A 21,295-nucleotide genomic window follows, 5' to 3' on the forward strand; every position below is an offset into this window, starting at 1 on the left:
TTGCTCGATTCGAGATCGTGACATCTGTACCGAAAAGGACTCTGGGGTAACGGTCGTGATGTGAATGCCGATGTAGCCTAGCTTCTGGGAGAAGGAGTAGGGAAATACTCTATAACGGAGAGTGCGCCCTTTAGAGGGCAGGAAGAAGTGGTGCCTTCTGGGATCCGTGCTAAAAAACTGTATTGACGTACCGTTGTTTACTTGTGAAATGGGCCACTGATGGTGACACTTGTATTTCATTGTTTTTTTTTGTCTTCTAGCTCATAAAGCTCTGTTTTCAGTAAGAGTAGTCACTTTGTGATTACGACACAAAGTGGAATCCATACTGGCCAACTTCAGTTGGTCATTGGGAGGACATGGCTTTCAACTCAGGCTTTTCATTTTTTTTGCTTGATTTCGATGAAATTATTTTTTTGCTTGTTAGTAATGCTAAGTGCGCACAATTTCAGCATTATATTGAATTTTTCTCTTCTACACCTTGTGGAAAGCCTGCAGACTCGACCCAATGTGGTAGAAGACGGCTTCGTCCTTCAAAGGATTTTTCAGCGTATGCTGCCTGTCATGACCAGGGTTCTTACGGGTTCTTGAAAACTAGTGAATATGAAAAGGCTGTTTTGGAACCCGCGACCATTGGGTCGCGAGTCAGACACACTATCCCTGGGTTCAAGAGAGGACTTGTGCGCCTTGTGGTGAATAAAAAAAGTAGTAAAATTAAAAAGTAACAAAAATAATTAACTTTTCAAAATTAAAAGAAAACAGAATAAAGAATTGTGTGCCGTGTCTGCGAAGTGGTGTGTAAAGAGGACCCTAGGCCACTGAAGGAGGCCATTAACGGCTATCGTGTCATACCGTTAGGCAAAGTTTAAGTGTCCCTCAAATTTTTTCTTGGGGAAGTCATCCACAAGGGCTGTTACAGATTGGTGATGATGAAAAAAAGCAGCTGCAAAAGGTTACTTGTAGCCAGCTTTTTTTTTGTGTGCGTAAAAATACTTGTGTTGTAGAGAATTGCACTGCTGGATCCAAGCTAGGTGTCGAAGCTGTGTCCCAGTGACTGATTCACCACTGAGTTACTCAGCTTTGGGAATGAATGTACATGTTCATATGTATTCATACCTTTTCACACGAATATTTACGGAGTTTGTTGTAGACGTAACCAATGGTTTTCAGTTATTTGTGAGACGATTCAAGAAGCACTCTTTAAATAAATGTCTCGTAGGGTAGTTTGGTTTCGTCATCGTTGCTGCTGCTACCCTCTGAGCACTGCAGCGTGTATCCAAATTGATCAGAGTGAACATAGCTACTCGATCTGGCGACAGCCTATAAGTAGCTATGTAAACAAATCTCCAGGGTTATCCAGCGATTTTTCAAACTGTGCTAAAAGCAGTGAACTTGGCTTGGCCAGTCTGGAAGCAGTGGCATCACATCCTTAGGGGTTCCAGCAAAATCTGCCTCTGTTCAACAATTCATTGTGAAGTCCTGAAAATAAGTTCTTTGTACAGACGACTGTGAACATGTTGCAGGGATTTGGCATGAATAAGCGATTTACCATGGAAAATTTGAGGACTTTTTTGCATACAGTCAAACCCAGTTATAACAAACAGCATAACTCAACGCAATCTGTTCGTTATACGAAGTACTTCACTATAACCGAACCCACATTTAAAGAACCTTTAACAAACCTCTGTACCAAAATTGTTATACACGATGTCCTGAATGGCAGAGCGAAAACGCGCTAACGAAAGAAAAAATGCGTCACTCACCATGAGTAAGGTATTCAAAGAAATTTATTGCAGAGGAATGCACACTTATTTGCAGTAGGCAGGGATTTTTGCCTGAACACTGCATTTAGCCCCATCAGTGAGACTCACATTTTCGACACACGACATCATTTCCACGAACTCCAGTCTGCTTCCCTGTAATCCGGAGCAATATCGCCGCAATACATCGGTAGCAGCGAGGGCTTTGTGCAACGTCGGGCGGGGGTGATCGTCTTCCGGCGGCGGCTCCTCGGTCTCCTCGTTGGGACCAGGCGCTGAGAGTTTGCTGAATTCAATGTGTAGTTCGTTATAAAAAATACATTTTACATAGATTATGATATCACAGCTTCGAGTGTTTGTTATAACGAATAATTCGCTCTATCCTAGTTCGTTATATTCAGGTTTGACGTATCACAGTGGATTGTGTGGGATGCTTGTGGCATTATGGGGCAGGACGTCCGCTCTGCACTTCTACTCCGTGGCTGCAGCGTCTTCGCTCCCTAACCACGGAGGGGTTTGTGCTCAAGGCAACAAAGGGAGGGACGACAAAGCTTGGTCACTCATACGCTGTTTATTACAACTTGCGAACAATACACATAGTGGGCCGCCAGCTAGCTACACAACATCAACGAGGCATTCCTCGGAAGGGAGGGAGAGAGAGAGAGACCAGCTGGCTCCAAATCTACCTTGATACTTGTGCTTCTTGTGTGCTGTCGAACTTTGTCCTTGTTTTCAGCCAGCATTTATTAGTAATTTGTGGTGATCCTGTGAAGGTACCCCGTGCCCCTTGATGTAATGCCTTTTTGGGCCTTTAGGTCAAAGCAAGTGCCTGGTTGGCAAAGTGATCTTGCCCTCTCATTACTCCTGCGGTTTCATTTATTAATTCCTTGTTAAAAGTAGGCATCAGCTCTTTTTACTTACATTAGCAGAAGACTATACTGTTTTTCAGGTGCTTAAGCAGAAAAGTGATTACTGACTTTTATATATCTTTTCTATTGCGCTGACTGACAGACTGAGGGAGACCGGTGTCATGGACGATATCATCAGTTTGAAAGGTAGGTGCAGACGTTGAGCTGTTCCTTTGTGCTTATGGGCAGCATTCTATTAGATGTAACATGTTGTGTGTAGCTCTGTACCAGTCAACGGTAAAAATGAAAAGGTTCTGCTAATAAAGCTGGCTTTACTTGCGGCATTAACGGATAAGTTCTGGTTGCTAGGAATTGTGTGCAATTTCAGCGCTGTTTTCAGTGCCATGAGGCATGCTGCCAGTTATTCTGGTTCTTGCTGCCAGGACATCTCAGTGCATGGTGGCATCTACCATTTCTTCTCTCTGGTTTCTGTGTGCTAGCAAACAGTGCTATACTTGAAATGCTCATTCATTCATTGTACAGATAAATACCTTGAATGTAACAGGAGTTTTTTTTTTACCAGAAGTAGAAGTGAAAAGTCACCCTTCGCATAGCAATTGAATACAATGCAGAGACAAAGGTGTGCGCTGCAGGTCGGCCCCCAGCTTCAAGAAATGAAAGAGAGGATGGGAACAAAAGTTAGAATGTTGTATAGGTTGACCAATGGAAGCTCCGACACAAGCATTAAGGTGACCAACACTGTGCATCAGATGTCGGAGTACCAGCGAAACAGTAAAGAACACTCATCGAAGATTGCGCATTTGCGCACCAAGTGCAAATTCCTCGCTTCGTCCTGAAAAAATATTAATAGAACAGATATAAAGCCCTTCGATACAGTCTATTAAACTTTGGCAGACACCCTTAATGTCCACAGCGCCGATGGTGTAGCGCGCTAACAGCAGCAACCCGCTTTGGGTGCACGGAAAGCTTGGTGTTGCTATTGCACTCAAAGAGATGCTCTTGCAACTTCTCTCTGTATTGGCGTTTGATGCATTTTTTGGCAACATTGAACTCGTGTACTGCTGCACAATTTTCCGATGGCTCCACGCTTTGAGACGGCTACTCATTTAACTCTCGTTCAAGCGACACTTGGGCTATGGGGGGATGTTGTAGGGGAGTGCTGCGGAATAATTTAGGCCGTCTGGGGTTCTTCAGTGTGCACTGACATTAAATAGCACACGGGTGTTTTTGCAGATAGGGAATGTAACGTAACAGCAGGAGAAAACAAGCTCCAGTGCGAGTAAATGACTACAGCATTGTATAAGTGCCGACAATCTTGGATGGTGGCAATTGCTTCTGGAAGGCGGTTCCATCTGGGGATGAAACTGAAAACAAGCTGTAGTGTGAGATATAGTGATGCTTACTTTGTGGCTGAGGTCATTTTGAGATGCAATGCTGGATTCCTCTGGAATAGTTTAAGTGTGCTGCAGTTCAAGGTTGCAGAACATTGCATGGAATTAATGAAAAATCTGTTGACGAATAACGTGGAAATTATCCGTGATGTGTTCGATGTTATTTTAATGTTTAGCAAATAATTTGGGAAATAGACAACACATACTACAGTGTATTCTGTTCAGAAGTCTGATTAGCCATTACATGCCTCAGGTAGAAGCAACTTTAAAAACGTTTGGAGAATTTTAATGTTGTTATGATTGGTAATGTGGAAGAACAAAGCACAGACGTCAGTAGAAAGGTGGACATTAGGTGATGTGCTAGGAGGTTAGTCACTAGTATACTAGTATATATAGGGAAGAGTGGTGGACCGATTACCGAGCCTTTTGGCACTCCAAAATTTACTGCACTGGAATGCAGTGTTAATTTGTAGGCACTAACGAATAAAATGTCTGTGCCAGGTTGGAAGATTAGGATCGAGGTTAAGTCCGCTTGGCTTCAGAAGTTCATTTTACTTAATTGAAAAAATTAAGTACAATGGTATATGGAGTAATGGTCAATTATTAGATGCAACTAATAAGTAAGAGATAATTGTTTAGGTTCACAAGATAACTTTATGCAGAATCTAAGATATGTGAAGGGGGAAAAAGGCATAGATGCAAGAAAATTGGAGATGTGCAAGTACAAGTTGAAACCAAGAATTTTATGCAGAATGCTACTTAGCAAGGCCTAATTATTATTTGGGGTGTTTGTTAGCAGCCTGTTACCAGCCGATTTTGCTAGGAACGCAACAGGATTTAGGGACTATTGGAAAATTTTACTACAGTGAGTGAAAAATGAGTGCTAATAATAACATGTCAAAATTTTTTATTGGTTAGGTCAAAGTGTGGGCTCCAAGAGGGCTTTAAAGATCAGTAAGTTGCAGTGCCATACTGTCAATGAAAACAGTATCCTTGGGAACGTAGCCAAAAGGTTGCGCAAATGATAATTTCCATTGGAAGACTACAAGGCAGGTGCACGGCCATGCTACTGCCCTAAAGCAGATATGACATCAGGCAGTTTCACGAAGGAAAGTGTGATGCTATGGAGTTTACTAGCTGGACAGTTTCGGAGTTGCAGTGCCCGCAGTTTTGTAGATCAAAATTGCTACAAGTCTGCCGAAATGATGTATGTTGACCTTGTAATCTTGATACGATCATGGTTGATACGAATTTGTGAAATTCCCTGGCTGGAGTTCATTATATACAATGAGCGGGGTTTCGGATCTTCCAAACACTCTCCCGCGCTGCTACGGATGATACGAACGCACGAGCTACGATCGCATCCTCGAGCACGTGCTTTCAGCACTTTGCTGATGCCTCACTCACCAGTCATGGGATGTGCACTGTGAAGTAATGAAGGGTGGCTATGTGGCCTGTACACTGCTGATCGCATGGTACGCACCCAGTGCAGTGCGTGGTGGCCTTGTGGCCGTAAATAAATTCCGTAATATTTGAAAAGATCTGCATGGATCCATGTTTCGTGCTTCTTCAAGCGGTTTTTTGTTCTTTTAGGATGATACGAATATTTTTTGTGACCCCGTGAAATCCATATCATCGAGATTCTACTGTACTTTAATGCTTTCTAAAATGTTTGCTGAACTAAAAGTTGCAGTGTGCTGAAATTTGTTCAAATGAAACACATTTGCATTAGGTTACAGTGGCATTTTAGGGGAGGGCGTGAGGGGAGCTCACAAAAGTTTATCGCAAAAGTTCATTCCCGCAAAATTCGTTCAAACAGTATTTATCTATGTATTTACTTCTAATTATAGGTTTGGGTAATAGGAAACAAGTCCTGTACAAGAGCAGTCAGTGCAAAACTTGGGTAATATCTGATTGCGGTCTTGTTGTGTGCCTATTAAATCTAATGTTCATTAAGGCTGATTCCAAGCTCTGTAGTGCAAGTACATGCTTCTTTGTTTTCATTCAGCTGATCAGTAAGGCAGCCATTTACCTGCAGGCATTTCCCCCTTCTAGGGTGACATTGCAACTGTTGTCTGTAAAAGCAGTTCAAATGGTCAAGTACAAAGAGGAGGGGTGGTTAGTTAACAAGAACATTCTCCTTATATCCAAGAACAACAGGCATGTCACCGTTACATAAAACATGACACAAAGGGACAAGGTAGTCGATTCCTGAGCATATGATTTTTTTTATCTGTTCAAATAAGATATAACCCCGAAGATTTTCTACTTGGCCATTGTGGTACTGTAGTCTTGTTTTGGGGACATCTTTTATGAATGGAGCTGAACTTAGTCATTTGATTTCATTTCAATTTCTCTGGTCCCAGCCTCCTTGAAGGTGAGCGTTATAGAATAAGACACAAGCTTTATGGCTGGTGTAGGTCATTTTTACCCTATTTTTTGAAGTACTTTAGAGCTGGAACATGATACCTTCCAATATGCAGCAACCAGTTTCTAATTATTGCTATCAAAAAGTCTTTAAAGGCCCCTTTAAAAGTATAATTCTGTTCTCTCAGAGCAAAGCTGTGCTGTTCAGTATTCTTATTTTAAAATGTACACATGTTGCTTTATTTTTCAACAATTCCTGAAGATGAATACTACAAGTGTATTGAGTGTATAGTGCAGGAAATACTTTGGCTGAGTTCCTTCCTCTAGTGCCATTGTAATGTGGGTTATGAAAGGAGTATGGTACAGCATGGTGGCAATAGGCTCTTTCCTTGCCTTTCAGAATGCAGGTTGATGGAGAAGGTAGAAACTTTCAGGCCTCCGGCAGTCACCCAAGGAATGCAGGTGATGGCTCAGATAAGGTAAGAAAAAGGATTTGGCTGGTACTTGCACATCAAGCAGATTTTGTGCATTGCACGAAGGTGGGCTAGAACCCTTTAGCAGGTAGCTTTATCAATTCTCACTGACAACTGCACAGAGACTGCAAGAAAGTGCTCTGTGGCTGAAGTGATGTGGAAAGGCAGTATACATAGGAGTGTAAATGCAGGTGAGCCTGGTGTAAAAGTATGCTACAGAAATATGCTTGCACACTAGACTTCCTTCGATTCACAATGCTATGCTCGTGACAGTCTTCGCACGTGTGTTGTACAGGGTGTCAGGCTAACTTTAGCCAAGGGTTGAAAAATAAAATATTTGAGGTAGGCCAGGGAAATCACTTACATACACCTACCAACCGGCTTGCGTGTCGTAGGCAATTTTACGTTTTGCAATTAATTAATTAGCAATTAAGATCATTTTTCTTGATGCGTAAATATTGACTTTAGACAGCAAATGTGAATAGCAATGTTGGAGAGCACCTTCAGAAACCGCCATTCCATTGATTTGCGATAAAGAAAGCCTGACATGTATCTTTTTTTCCGAGCTCCAAAGAAAGCCCGTGAAATATAAAAAAATCACGTGACTAGCGCATTCGTACACCATAATTGTGCTCCTCTCAATCGTGGCATGATTGAACGAAATCAGCTGCTGGCAAGGCGCGACGACCTCATTCCTCCGGCAGGCCGATATGTTGACAGTGGTATTTTACTTAGGTAAGTATTTTAGTTATCTTGGTTTAGCTCTCAGTGACGAATAAAACTTGTCGCATTTGTGTTTGCCACCTTTGGGTTTCTCATCGCGCTCACAATGTCTGGTGCCTTTGCTGCAACTTGCGCCGTCACGCTTACAGACTGGCTCGCGCGAGCATCACAACCACTGTCGACATATCGGCCTGCCGGAGCAGTGGGGTCGTCGCGCCTTGCCAGCAGCTGATTTCGTTCACCCAAGCCATGGTTGAGAGCAGCAGAATCGTGGCGCGCAAATGCGCAAGTCACATAATTTTTCTACATTTCGCGGGCTTTCTTTGGAGCTCGGAAAAAAGATACACGTGAGGCTTTCTTTAGTGCAAATGAAAAGAATGGGGGTTTTTGAAGGTGCTCTCCAACTTTGCTATTCAAGTCTGCCATCTAAAGTCCGGATTTAGGAAAATTATCTTATTTAAGTAATTGTAAAACAAAAAATTGCCTATGATGCGCAAGCCGGCTGGTAGCTGTATGCAAGTGGTTTCCCTGGCCTACCATTAATATTTTATCTTTTAACCATTGGCTAAAATTAGCCTATACACCCTGTAAAACCGAAGAAGCTCACTAATTGGTAAAGTGGGGCTGTTATGCCTGTTTCTAGTGTGAGGAAGCTTGTTGGTATGTTTCTTGTTCATTTGATTTTCCGGTTCACGGCCTCAAAATCATGAGCAGTAAAATGCGCCCCACTGTTTTTCTCCTGGTAAGTACCTTCCTGTGTAATACAATTTTCTGGTTCATGCGTTTATATTTTTGTCACATTCCGATCGTTGAGCAACCACCATGAGGTGCGCTAAAAAACAACAATGGGGGAGGGTGGGGCAAAGGAGGCACGGACCACATGCAGGAGCACAGCTGCAGCCTTCCTCGCAGTTCATAAATGCAATGGGGCGAGTCACCCATAAACGAAGGCAGTGCGTTAACGGACGAGCCAAGCCTGGGGGCAATTGTGCACACTCAGCTTTTCCACAGTGTGTAAATGCAGTGAGGCAAAGCATTTGAAAGCCACGTGGTGAAAACAAAGATGTCTGACTTCCCGGCTGCTTTCTTCCCGGCTGCTTTTGCCTTTGCTGTTGCTTGACTAGATAATTTGTGAATTTTTTTATGGTAACGATGTTCGAAGCAGTTGGAAGCAAATACGAAGCAGCTAGTTAATTTGTTTGAATATAATTTCGAATCGAAGCGAAATGTAGCAGCAAGAAAAAAAAAAGAGAGGAGATCATCTTCCTCTGTTTTCCTCCTCGTGCCCTCTTCTCTATCACTGTACTTTTACCCTCTGCTGCGCGCTGCATTCGCTCTCTTTCATCCTCCGCTGTGCTGCTCTTTTGCTCTGGCAGCTGTGCCGAGGTCAACAGCGAGGGACTCCGCTCAACCCACAAACCTGCAACCCAGAAAGTAATTTTGAGAGCTGCGCTCAAAAAAATTGCTCAGTGCTTATTTACTGACTCTTGGTGTCTGCTGCATTTTCTTCATGCTAGAGAAATTACAGGCAGCGCTTTTTTTTAATTGGGGTGTGGGGGGCTTGTTATTGCCTGGAACGTCTCAGAAATGAAGAAAACCTATGCTGAAACCTTCCCAGTAGTTTATTAGTAAACCACTGTTCTACTGTTGATGTGGAATGATGTATACAAAGTTTAATCACCGTCACTTGGAGTGCTATATCTAAGTAACTCCGGACACGTACGCCTGGCCTCACTGAACAATACAGAAGTTAAAAAGAAAGTGTGCAAAATCCAGCAGCTGGCTGTACTACAGCGGTGCTGTTAGTGGAGCCTTGCCTGAGACATGGCTCATTTTCACGAGTGGTTCACCTACTAAAGTACACTGCACCACTGGCTTGGGCTGTATCAGTTAACCTTGAGCACACATCTGTCAATAGGCGTTCTGCATGTGTTTCGTGTTACCGCTTACAACCGGATGTTTTAAGTCTCATAAGAGCTGCTGGAGAAGGACCTTCGGTCGATTGCTAGACAGGCAGCCAGCCATCTGTAACAAGATAGTCATTGATTGTCTGCCGTCGCCTTTCCAAAAACACATCTGTACGCTATGAGAAACAGCATTGGAGCAGAACATATTGGTTTAGTACACTTCAGATCTTCAGTGATGAATAGAGGCTTTTGCCTCCATAGGAACGCGGCCATTTCAGCCATGAATTAAACCTGTGAAATTGTGTTTATTAAAAAAAAGAAATGTTATTGCTACGGCTTCGAGGACATTTTCATACTTTGTAATAAAGTGAGTTGGGGTTTGCTGCCCCAGCGGCTAGCGCCGACGAAGGAGACGAAGAAGATAGAAGACGAAGCTGACGAAGCTCGGGAGCGCGCTTGCGAACGCTGGCCTGCTGAACAGCACCGCTTGAACAAAGACCGGCCGTTCACACTAATTGTGCGAGTCGTCTCATTACACTTGGTGGAGGTGCTGCTTGCTCTTCTCCTGGAGCTACGCCACGATGCCCAGGCTACCAGGCTCTACCACGACAACCGAATCTTCGGCCCAACCTGTCCCCACCGCTGTCATCTGTTCCGGTGCCGTCCGTCAGCGCGACCCTGCGATTTTCAGCGGCACTGACGACACCGATGTAGAAGATTGGCTGGCCTCCTACGAACGCGTGAGTGCTTACAACAAGTGGGAAGCTCACGAATGTCATCTTCTACTTGACCGATGTCGCCAATTTGTGGTTCCGCAACCACGAAGCGGATTTTACTACCTGGGCGGCTCTAAAAACCAGCCTGACTGACGTGTTCGGCCGCCCCGCTGTCCGAAAACTTCGTGCTGAACAACGGTTGCGCAGTCGTGCCCAGCAGAACGGCGAGAACTTCACGAGCTATATCGAGGACGTCGTTGATTTGTGTAAGCGGCTCAATCCATCTATGAGCGAAGCTGACAAAATCCGACACATTCTGAAAGGGATTGAGGACGATGCGTTTCAAATGTTGTTGTCTAAAGATCCCCAAACCGTTTCCGACGTGGTGTCTTTGTGTCAGAGTTACGACGAGCTTCGCAAACAGCGACATGTCACCCGCCGTACCACTTGCTCGGACGACACCATTTCGAGCTTGGCAGCAGGCAGTCCTGCCCACGATCAGCCGGCACTTCTTCAGCACATCAAGCAGTTTGTGCGGGAGGAAGTCGCTCGTCAATTATCGCTGGTTACCTGCCAATCCACCCCGACGCCATCGCTGTCGCCATCTATTCAGCGTGTCATCCAGGAGCAGGTAGCTGAGGTACTGCCGCCGGCCACCGCTGGATCATCGTCGCCATTGATCATCTAACGCGCTATGCGGAAACTGCACCGTTACCAGCTGCGACCGCCTCTGAAGTAGCCGGTTTCATACTTAGAACATCATTCTTCGTCGCGGTGCGCCTAAGGAATTGCTCAGCGATCGGGGTCGCGTCTTCTTGTCCGGCGTCGTGGAAGCCCTCCTTCGGGAATGTCATATCGTTCACCGCACAACGTCTTCGTACCATCCGCAGACCAACGGCATGACCGAGCGCTTTAACCGGACCCTCGGCGATATGATGGCCAAGTCCATTTCTGCCGATCACTCAGACTGGGACCGAGTTCTCCCTTTCGTTACCTACGCTTACAATTCTGCAACGCAAGCCACTACTGGTTTTTCCCCGTATTTTCTTCTCTATGGCCGCGAGCCTTCCTCCATCATGGACACCATACTCCCTTACTGCCCCGATTCGTCCGAATTGACCACCGTCTCTCAAGCCGCTGCGTACGCCGAAGAATGCCGTCAACTGGCCCGTTCCTTTACTTCTCACGACCAGCACCGTCAGAAAAGCGCCCGCGCCGCTTCCCCCGTTCTGCCGCCGTCTTATGCTCCTCAATCCTTGGTTTGGCTTTGGGTGCCCTCCTCCAGCTCGGGGCAGTCTACAAAACTGCTGAGCAAATACCAAGGCCCCTATCGCGTTGTTCAGCAGACATCCCCAGTTAACTACCTGATCGAGCCCCTCACGCCTTCGTCTGACAATCGCCGCCGCGGCCGTGAAATTGTGCACCAAGACCGCCTGAAGCCCTACTACGACCCAGCCATCGTCTCGAGCCCTTAGGCAGCCAGGATGGCGCCTTTTCACCCCGGGGGTATTGTAATAAAGAGAGTTGGGGTTTACTGCCCCAGCGGCTAGCGCCGACGAAGGAGACAAAGAAGATAGAAGACGAAGCTGACGAAGCTCGGGAGCGCGCTTGCGAACGCTGGCCTGCTGAACAGCACCGCTTGAACAAAGACCGGCCGTTCACACTAATTGTGCGAGTCGTCTCATTACAACTTAAACATCGCAGGCCATGAAAAATGACTGATCAAAAATCTAGAAGTAGCAAAAGCTTATGTGCTTGTATGACACCCTTTCCATTTGGCAGGATAGAAAGCTGGGCTAGTTGGAGGCTTTCCATGATGAAATTTGTAGGCGCAAACTTTACTAGCACAGAGAAAATTATGACACAGGACACGTGCCGTACTTAGCTTTCGCAACTTTGGAAATATTCACAGAAAAGATCACTGTTCAAAAAGCCTAGCGGGCGAACCCCCTTATCTTCTCTTCTTTTTGTGCTTACCAAACCAATTTTTTCAAGTCCTATTGTGATTTGACCTCCTTGGCCCCAGCCACTTCTTTACTTGTGTGGCAGGATACTGCTTGCACAAAGTGAGCAATTTTCCTCTTGAGCTGCTGCGGGAGCAGGCCCAGGTAGGCCTCACGTCAAGACTGGTGGGCTACACCTGGGCTTAGTGATTGGTAATGTAGCGGGCCTGAGCCTGGCCCGAGCTTGAAGCCCCAGGCTTGAGCCGGGCTTGGACTTTTGAGTCTCTAGCCCGGGCATGGCTCGGGCCTCAGAATGTGGCCTGTGTAGTGCTCTACTTTACATGTTGCTGATTTTACGTATTTAAGTTGGTGACAGTTTTTTTGGATGCTGAAATTTAGGACACGATTCGTACTCCAGACTTGTGTGGCACTGAGTTGCGCATCTCGCAGAGTTTGGTGTACAATCGTTTCTGAAATTTTGAACACTCTGCATCTGATAGCACCATTTCTCTGACCTCATGCGCGCGTCACATTGTCACATGACCTCATTGCGCACATGTGATCGTGCGTTCGTACCACTGCTGAAGGAGTCCAGGGCCTGAGTTGTGTGTTATTCGATAGTGGAAAGTTGTCAGCACAGGCACCGCACACGCGCTGGTAGTGGAATGGGGCACGCCGTTATGTACTAGTTGGAGGACGCGGTACCTGGGATTTCTGGAATGGGTCCTTGCGTCGACCAGCCTCGCAACATTGTGCTGCTCCGGACTGAGGTACATTGTCGAATGAGTCAGCATGAGGCACAAAGAGATGTGAGCACACCCTCTTACACTGCCAGATGTGCCTTTGCGTCTATCCTTGGAAAGAGCAGGTTTAAGGTAAGGTAAGGAGGCGAGTAATTTAGTCTTAATATGTGAAAAGGGAGTGCAGAAGTAAGGTGAAGGCATACCGCTGTGCCAAGACGGTGAGTGCAAGAAAGTGGCGGTGCGCTTCAAAGCGAAGACTGTGCACCCACATCGAAACAGTTGGCAGTGCTGGCTTTCTCATTGCGGTTCTTAAAATAACTGGCCTTTCACCTCTCATCTAATTTTAACTAAGGATGTAAACTAAGGTATCACCGGATTCGAAGTTGATGTCCAGCGACAGCGCAAATAGTACGAAGGCTAACACCGATAGTGCGCTTGCCTTCGGCATTCTGGTAGGCTTGCATTCTTCGTCTTTAAGGCCTTCCATATGGCGGGTGCAGCCTAGTTCCCGCTACGGCATGTGATACGGCACAACGCCAAGATCCGAAAGCAAACATGCATCGTATCTGGGCTTTGTGCCATTTCACATGTGCTCGTCAACGACGTGCCTAACCGTGCAGTTGTTGACAGCCAAGTTTGCAGACACTGCCGCCGCTTTGTGCGCATGACGTGTGTTGACATTCAGAGTGGAGCGATCACACGGAAATGTCGGGGTACATAAGTTTGTTGACTGCTTCTTCCAGCAGCTTAGTTTTCTTAATTCTGAAACTTTGAAGAAAGTATTCGAGGGTTTCGATTTATTGCTATTAGCCTGGAAGCCCGAATCAGATACTGCATTATTCGCTTTGATATTCGCAATGTTCAAATGTTCACACATCCCTAGCCAAGGGCAGTGCAAATCATGATAGAAGATTACGAGTACTAGAAAAGCGCTTGAGACTTTGGGCCAACTAGTAGTGACCATCCTCTTTAGTATGGGATAGGGTCAATAAATACCTTTGCACTTCATTCTTCAGTCTCCGTGTTCAAAATCTTGATTGTTTTCAATGACACGTTTTCTCGGGTGATGCACAATGTCTTCCAAAATTAAAAAAAGACGTTTCAATAGGGTTTTATGCTATCATGACATGTCTGCCCATTAGGAAATATTAGAGAATTGTGTGATTCTAGAAAATTAAGAAAATCCACAGAACCTTCCAGAAATACTCTTCGAACGAAACTAAAGCTTTATCATTTGCAGCAAGAACACTACCGTATTTACGCGATTGTAGGTCGACCTGTTTTGTTTTTTAATTTGATAATTCGATTGGGGGGGGAGGGGAGGGTCGACTTACAATCGCAACCAAAGCATGGCACCATAAATAAGGCGAGACAAACGCGATATCAGGGATGCTGCAGCGTGATTGCATTTTTGCTGTGGGGCTCCGCCGCATCCCTCTTGGTGCTGGCCTTGAGCAGCTGCTCTGTTAACGCGCAGGACCGGCACCCCGTCCCCGTGCGCGGCGGCTGATGGCGGCTGTCGATAAGCAGCAAACTGGCACCCCCCACCCTTCCTGTGCGTGGCTGCGGATTGCGGCTACTGATAAGCGGTGGCGTGATAACGCTATCACGTTCTAATCTTTAAAGACGATGCTCAAACGTCCTCCAAGGTTTTTTTTTTTGCTTTCAACTGCGGACTCGGCGCTCAAGGAAGTGTCGATACTTGGTGGAAGGGCCTCTGTTCCATACGAGGCGGCACCGTCACTTGGAACGGCAACGGTGTCGGGGAGTGCCGGTAGCTGATGGAAGAGCCGACACTGCTCACATGTAGTCTCTCTTTGGCTTTGACACATTTGACGTCTGCCCGCCACGTTTCACCAGTTTTGAATGTAGTTTTTCGTCAGTCATTATTTGTGCTCCGGGTCCGATAAGTGTCCGGCGCTCATTTATCGTTGGCTGTCATTCTTAACGCGGAAGAAACAAACTGCACGCCGGGCCGCAAGTTTGATGTCTCAGAAAGGGTGATAAAGGTGCGGCGGCTGCAACGAGGCAAAATTTCCAGCTGTTCCACGTGATTTCTTGATGTGGCTGTATGCGAAGTGCGGGATTTCGCTGGACGACGACGTTAGAACGATGTGCTGTAGGACCGAACGATCACGACGACTGCACTAGTGAGGACTATGGGACTTACATTCGTGTAAATATAGTAATTCTTTACAGGCCTTAGGGATCAGTGTCATTTCGTCCCTCTCACTTTGAGACACTGCAATGACTCCTTTGACTTCACTTGGTGGAGGTATATCACAGTCCTCACGGTAGCAGCACGAAGCATCTGTGTAATTGTGGCAGTACCATTGGTGTGAACAGTTCGTTGAGTCAGTATGAATCCATTTCAAAGACCGCAGAAACTGAGAACAAGACAGGAAGCGGACAGAATTCTTGGTACTATACTGCATCTCAGTAGTTCCTTGCAGCGTTACCAAAGCTGCGATGAGTGCAGAAGCGATGTTCTGACACTCCGGAATGTAGTGTCAGTGTAAAATGGGCTTATAGGAATATGGAGTACCGTGCTTTAAAGGCACTAGCTGCATGCATGACTCACATGCATACAAATGCTAAAGTGCACTCAGAATGACCCTAGGAACTGAATAACATCCCTTTCAAGCCATTTTCCCCACTGGTTTTGTAGAAAAAAAAAGGGTACACAGTTGTACCAGTGACTTAGAAATATCTCAAATGTGGTAAAAATTCTTAGCTCAGTCTTTTGGATGTACTATAAGATAACTTGCTTCAGAGCACGGGCACAGGTTAGCGGTAGTGTGTGCTTAAGGGAAGAAAAAGTGACATCTTCGCCATTTATTAGTGTGCTGAGCAATAATTAAGCAGCGGCTCTCTAAACTGGGGGATAACTACCAGCGAACATGGTCAGCTAAAAAGCTTGACTTTTGATCCAGGAACTGGAGTGTTCTTTTGATAGCTCATACCTGGACAACCCTGAATCATTTTCCTTCGACATCTTCGCATTATCTGCTACCCGTGTGTTAAATTCGGACCATTTGGTGGGAACAAATAATCAGGTTAAAGAAAAATAAGCCAAAAATGACAGAATTTTTGTCTAAATTTTATAAACGTACGAAAGTAGAACTGCATAAACGCTAACGACGGCAATGAAGACAGTATTCTCTGTGTCTTCGCGCCGCAGATGGAAGTTGCTGAAGACAGCGATGTTCAATACTCAGCGCGAGAGTGTTGCAGTTTGACATGAGGCATGCTCGGCTGCAGTGATAGCCTAGTGCTCTCGAGCACTGGCCAGCGAAGCTGATCTGTTTGCTCTGCCGTGGGTTTGAATCCCAGTCATGGCAATATTTGTTTGATTTATTTTTATTTATTTATTTCACTTTGCACAAACCCACAAACGTCGCAAGATACTTGGCACAAGCTCACAAACGTCGCATGATCTTGCTCGGGGTTTACCCATTGGAATAGTGCTTTCTCACTAAAATGTTAGTGAAGTTTGCTGAGGTTGGCTTCAGGGGCCTGGCCTGTTTTACTGAGATGTAGTTCTGAAACAGTGGGGGCTATCCGGGAGCCTCTGCAAACACCCAAGTGTTGAACTACAAACTGTTCCACCTGACTATTGTAGACTGCAGGCAACGGTACCTGATTTCGGAAGTTCTAAGGTTGGGCCTTAAGGTGTAATCCTGAACACCTGGGCTCTTTGATTTTTCACTTGGCCAGGAAATGACCTTCATGTGTCATGCTTGGATAAAGGATTTTTTTTATTTTACTCTGCAAAGGTCTCTCTATTTACCAGCCCCACATTATTGTGGATGAAAATTTTCAGTCAGTTCCACAAAGATGGAGAAAGTAAAAGAAGAAGCACATTCTCTTGTGTATACATAGCGTGAACATATTAACCTTGTCTTCTGTCTAGAAATGGCTTCACCTTAAATGTTTTCGTTTATGAGAATTCGCAACTTTGAGCTGTTATTTCACTGCACAAGTTTTAAAAAGGTCCTTAGTCTTGAATAAACACTCCGCATTCTTCCTGGAATTACATACACCTGTAACTCAATTTTGGGGCATTCTGATGGCCATATATATAGTGCCGCAGAAAGGCAGAATACGCATAGGCTTTTGCATCAAGTCATTGTTAACAGAATAGTACTTGGCAAAGGGCAACTGCATCCTTGCACTATTTCTGAAAGAAATTTGTTTTAAGTGTTTGTGGTATGTGGGTTTGCATTCTGGCAGAGGGGTACTCGGAAAGTAGAATGCAGGAAATGCTAGTTGTTCCACAGTTCCCATGAAGGTCTAAGCTGCACATATGGTTTGCCTGCAGAAGATTGACTACGATGTTTACATGCAGCCAGAATTCTCTAGGAACCATACATGCCGGATGTATAAAACGAGAAATGGAACGGCGTTACTACCATACTGAAAATGCCACATCTAATTGAAAGCCTTGCAGCCACACTGCAGAGAAGGGTTTGATTTTCCAGAGGTCGTAGCTCTGCAGGAGCGGTTACCAGAACACACTGCTTACCTCAGTTACCAAAAAGTGCCGGAGGAGACTGGGCTCAAGAAAGAGCAAGCTAGCAGAAAGTAAGGAGAAAAAAGCCTTGGCGGTCCTATCGTAGTTTTGTGGCCTTAATCACTAAACGAAAAAAAATTGGCTAGCAGGTATAACGTTGCTGTGGTCGTCTCTCTGCTTCAGAAACTGGAAGGATGTGCAAAGCAGCGAATGGCCAAACAAAGCTTCATTCACAAGGGTGCTGTGTCAGGCATCTGTAGAATTGATAGTGCTCTGGTGGGGTCGTCTACAAGATTTCGTTGTCCAGCAGGCTGGGAAAACAAGGCACTGCTTGAGTGAGAGGCTGAGGGAGCATAGAAAAATCTGCCACCAGCTACAAGTGTGTGAGACGTGAACTTGAGATCTGCTTCAAAGGGGCGACAGTGCTAGCAAGGTCGGGTGGCCATGTGAATTCTGAGATTAAAAGAGGCTTATTACATACTTTTGGAAAAAGGTGGTAGGTGCGTCAGTATGCCGTCAATGGCCCTGAGTTAAAAGGAGTTGGCTGTTTTTGGTTGCATATTATTTCTCTGCATGATAACGCCTGTACTGAAGCCACATTTATAGAATTTTAATGCGACGGGAAAGTTTTGGCAACCTTGTTATGATGAATAACACGCAGAAAAGTGTTGCGAATGCGGATGTGTGCATGCGTCATTTTTTAAAGTTTGCTTTCTTGCCTTTATGTGCATTGTTAATAATGTTCCCCCCAGGGAACTGTCATTTAAGTTTGCATGAATCGTTTTTAGAAGAATAATGATCAGTCCTTAGTTTGCACTCCATGTCATATATTTGGGCTTCCCTGGTACCTCCTGTCTAAGTTCTTGTGTGCCACAGTGCAACTGTTTTGTTATGCAATATCAACTAGCCCAAACTCAGTCTCTGCTGATGCATTCATGTGCTTTGTCTTTTAGTGCTTTTTCATTAGAACAAATGCTAGTTAATATGTTCTCCTGACCTCTAGCTCATACAAGGAAATGTAAGTGATTTATTTTTCTGGGCAAAAAGTAGACAAAAGATCGGGAATGATTGGACCGAGGTGAGGTATTAGAAATGCTGCAAAAATAAAACATTGTGGAACTAGCTTGAACATGTGAGCGCAGAAATTGTAAGCAAATTTGTTGTCTTTCATATTTGCAAATTTTTTTGTCTCATGAGCCTGAAGTTTAGCTGTGTTTATCAGCCATGTGCATGCTGTTTTTGGTTTTCTGTGACCAGGAGAAAGAGAAACTGCGCAGGCAGGTTGCGGAATTGGAAGTGCGGCTGAACACAGTCAATGCCAGTTACCGGAATTTGGCATCGCATATACACAGCCTGCGTCAAAGGTACGGCTGCTGTATTCAGAGATACTCCAGTCATCCGTTCGGCCAGAGGACGAGAATGCCTCGCCTGTAGATGACTAAGTGGAGTAAGCGTCTTTGTGATGTCGCAGTTTGTAATAATATCAAATAAATTTTTCTCGGTGATCAGTTTGTGCACCTCAGTGGAGATTGGCCTTTCTTAAGCTTATCTGGCATTTTTAAAGTGTGCTTAGTAGAGCCTTAACATATGCGAGTACCTAATGAAAGCATTTCACAGTGACTCACTCCAACCGTAGCACAGTCTTTTTCATGCACACTTAGTGGGGTTAAAGTTTACCAGCTCCTGCACTAAAGCTCCCACTTTTAGCTTACTGTAATCTGTGCTGGGCCCGTTCTTTGAGTGCTCCCATTCCCAGGCCTGCTGGGATCACACTAGCACAGGTGGTACCTTTTCCAGAGCACCCACTTTCTGGGCTACATAGTCACTTAGATCGCATTCTCTTCGGTCATCCATTGAACGCAGGAGTTTAACAACAAACTGTTTTTTGGCTGCTACCACTGCCCCTGGCAAAATAATCTCCTGCAGCTGTCATGGAAAGTGAATGCATTTGGTCTGTATGTAAAGCATCATTCCATTAGCGCCGCAATGCTTCTTTTGCTCGGTTTCAAACGTAACCGCCGGCATTGTTGCTCAGCTAATGGGTCCCTGCAATGCCCTTCATTCACAGTACTGGCGATTTTCACAAAATTGATGCCATCCTGGGGCGTCGCCACGAACTTGTCCAAGGATAACAGGCGTCGGGACAATGTCGTTTGCTTTGTTCCCTGAGAGGTTTGCTGGCCAGTTCAGGCATTGCTGTCTGCGTTTTACTGTAAGCATATTTCTTGGAATTGTTGTTACATGGAACTGCTAAGTGTCATTGTGTTGTTTTTCTGGTGCCAACAATGCAGAGAGAGCATGTGGAGAGGATGCATCCTAGTTGTAGTGGCACGCTTGCAGGACCATAGCAGCACATTTCTTATTGGGCAGCCAGCCTATATACTCAGAAAGATAAGTTGCCTGGACTAGAAGTAGCTATGTAAATATGTGACGCTGTTATGGAACATTGCTTAGCCCACATGACTAACGGGCAAATGTGAGGACTTTTCGTCACAACTGCCTCTGTAATGGAGGGTTTTCATAGTGGTCTTGCATTTGCTGCATGCCTTCTGTACACTACCTGCGAACAAACTGAAAGCATTACGGTGCGCTTAATTGCCCTGAGAAGACTGTGTGCAGAAAGAGGCTACCTCTGTTATTGCTGTTCATCTATACCTAAGGCTACAAAAAAATTTTTCCCGCTTGCTGCATAATGCGTGAAACAGCGATAGCTTTTAGGCAAGTCGCTGACGCTTTGTCACTGTGTCGATCCGCTCCCCCATGGCCTCGGCTTTACTGATCGCATGAGTGGTGTAGAGCAGCAGTGTCAAAGTAGATGTACTATCACACTCGATATCAGATGCAATACATGAACTGTGACCGGAGGTCGGTTCTTGAAGCAGTGCGAGCCCAGGGCTGCTGGAAATGTGTTAACACAGCCGTTGATGCAAAGAACTAACTACTCTGAATGTTTGTGCATTTTTGGTGCTCTGTGTAAGGGCGCATTATTTTTACTATAAGGCGAAATCCTGAGCTGGTCCACTCTGGATGCATTGCAAGTCATATTGAGCATGATAGTACTATAAGGCCTGAATGAAATGCGAACACGGGAATATGCATGGCTCTTAATACAGCCCGTGCTGTCTAGCAACACCTGTGATAAGTTACTGACCTGTGCCATAGCCTTCTATATTTTCTATACTTCATCTGACAAGTCGTTTGCAGCGCTGGGAAGGCTGCGACGATCCGAACCAATCAGAATGGTGTGCGCTGAAAAATGTGTTTCTCCGTACTCCCCATCCCGCAACTAGTGGCTCCATCTCTGTAAAGGGAAGAGCACTAGTGTCCTGCTGCTTCGTAGAGGAGACTCTGCTGACTCAGCGGGTGCTGGGTTTATGAATGGTGGCAAAACACTTCACAGCAGGCCCCCACAGTGCTGTTTTCGTGCGGTCTTTCGCTGCTGATTTAACTGGTGAATGAAACGCCTGTTGTACTTTCAAAACAGCATCCTGAACTACCTTTTTAATTACTGCAATAATTGTGTGAGAAATAGTCACAAGACTGCTCAAATATTGAGGGACTGCTTTTGTCATCCTTGGCCCTGATTGGATGAGTGAGCTTTACCTTTCATAGTGCTGCAAAGAACTTGTGAGATGAAGTATATGCTGTCGTGCTCTGATGCAGCTGTTCAACACGCTCTCCGGACCTCACAACGTGGTAAATGGGCATTCGCATCCCAGAATGGTTGTTTCCTATGGGCGCGCGCTGGTTCACTCACATTACAAATGCTTTGCCCCAGTCTGTAGAGCAGAATAGTGACGTAACTGGAAAATAACAAACGGCAGACGATAACAGCGCATTCTGCTAGTGTACAATATTGAGAAAACTAAAATTATGCAATGGTGGGTGTAGGA

At 45.3% G+C, this 21,295-nt stretch overlaps 1 protein-coding gene and 1 pseudogene across 1 annotated transcript in view; both read left to right on the forward strand.

Moving 5' to 3' along the window:
- Window positions 1-15,998, forward strand: part of LOC149355642 (uncharacterized) — a 78,103-nt gene extending 62,105 nt beyond the window's left edge. The window contains exons 16-18 of the mRNA XM_089583965.1: window positions 2,769-2,812; window positions 6,785-6,863; window positions 14,367-15,998. Of these exons, the coding sequence (XP_089440091.1) occupies window positions 2,769-2,812; window positions 6,785-6,863; window positions 14,367-14,399 (156 nt within the window). The 3' untranslated portion in view covers window positions 14,400-15,998. The remainder of the gene's footprint in view (window positions 1-2,768; window positions 2,813-6,784; window positions 6,864-14,366) is intronic.
- LOC149355633 (uncharacterized) overlaps window positions 1-21,295 on the forward strand; it is a 430,506-nt pseudogene that overhangs the window by 367,098 nt on the left and 42,113 nt on the right.

Source organism: Amblyomma mixtum, chromosome 3 (assembly GCF_055824585.1).
Source record: "Amblyomma mixtum isolate Tamu chromosome 3, ASM5582458v1, whole genome shotgun sequence".
NCBI classification, from domain to species: Eukaryota; Metazoa; Arthropoda; class Arachnida; order Ixodida; family Ixodidae; genus Amblyomma; species Amblyomma mixtum.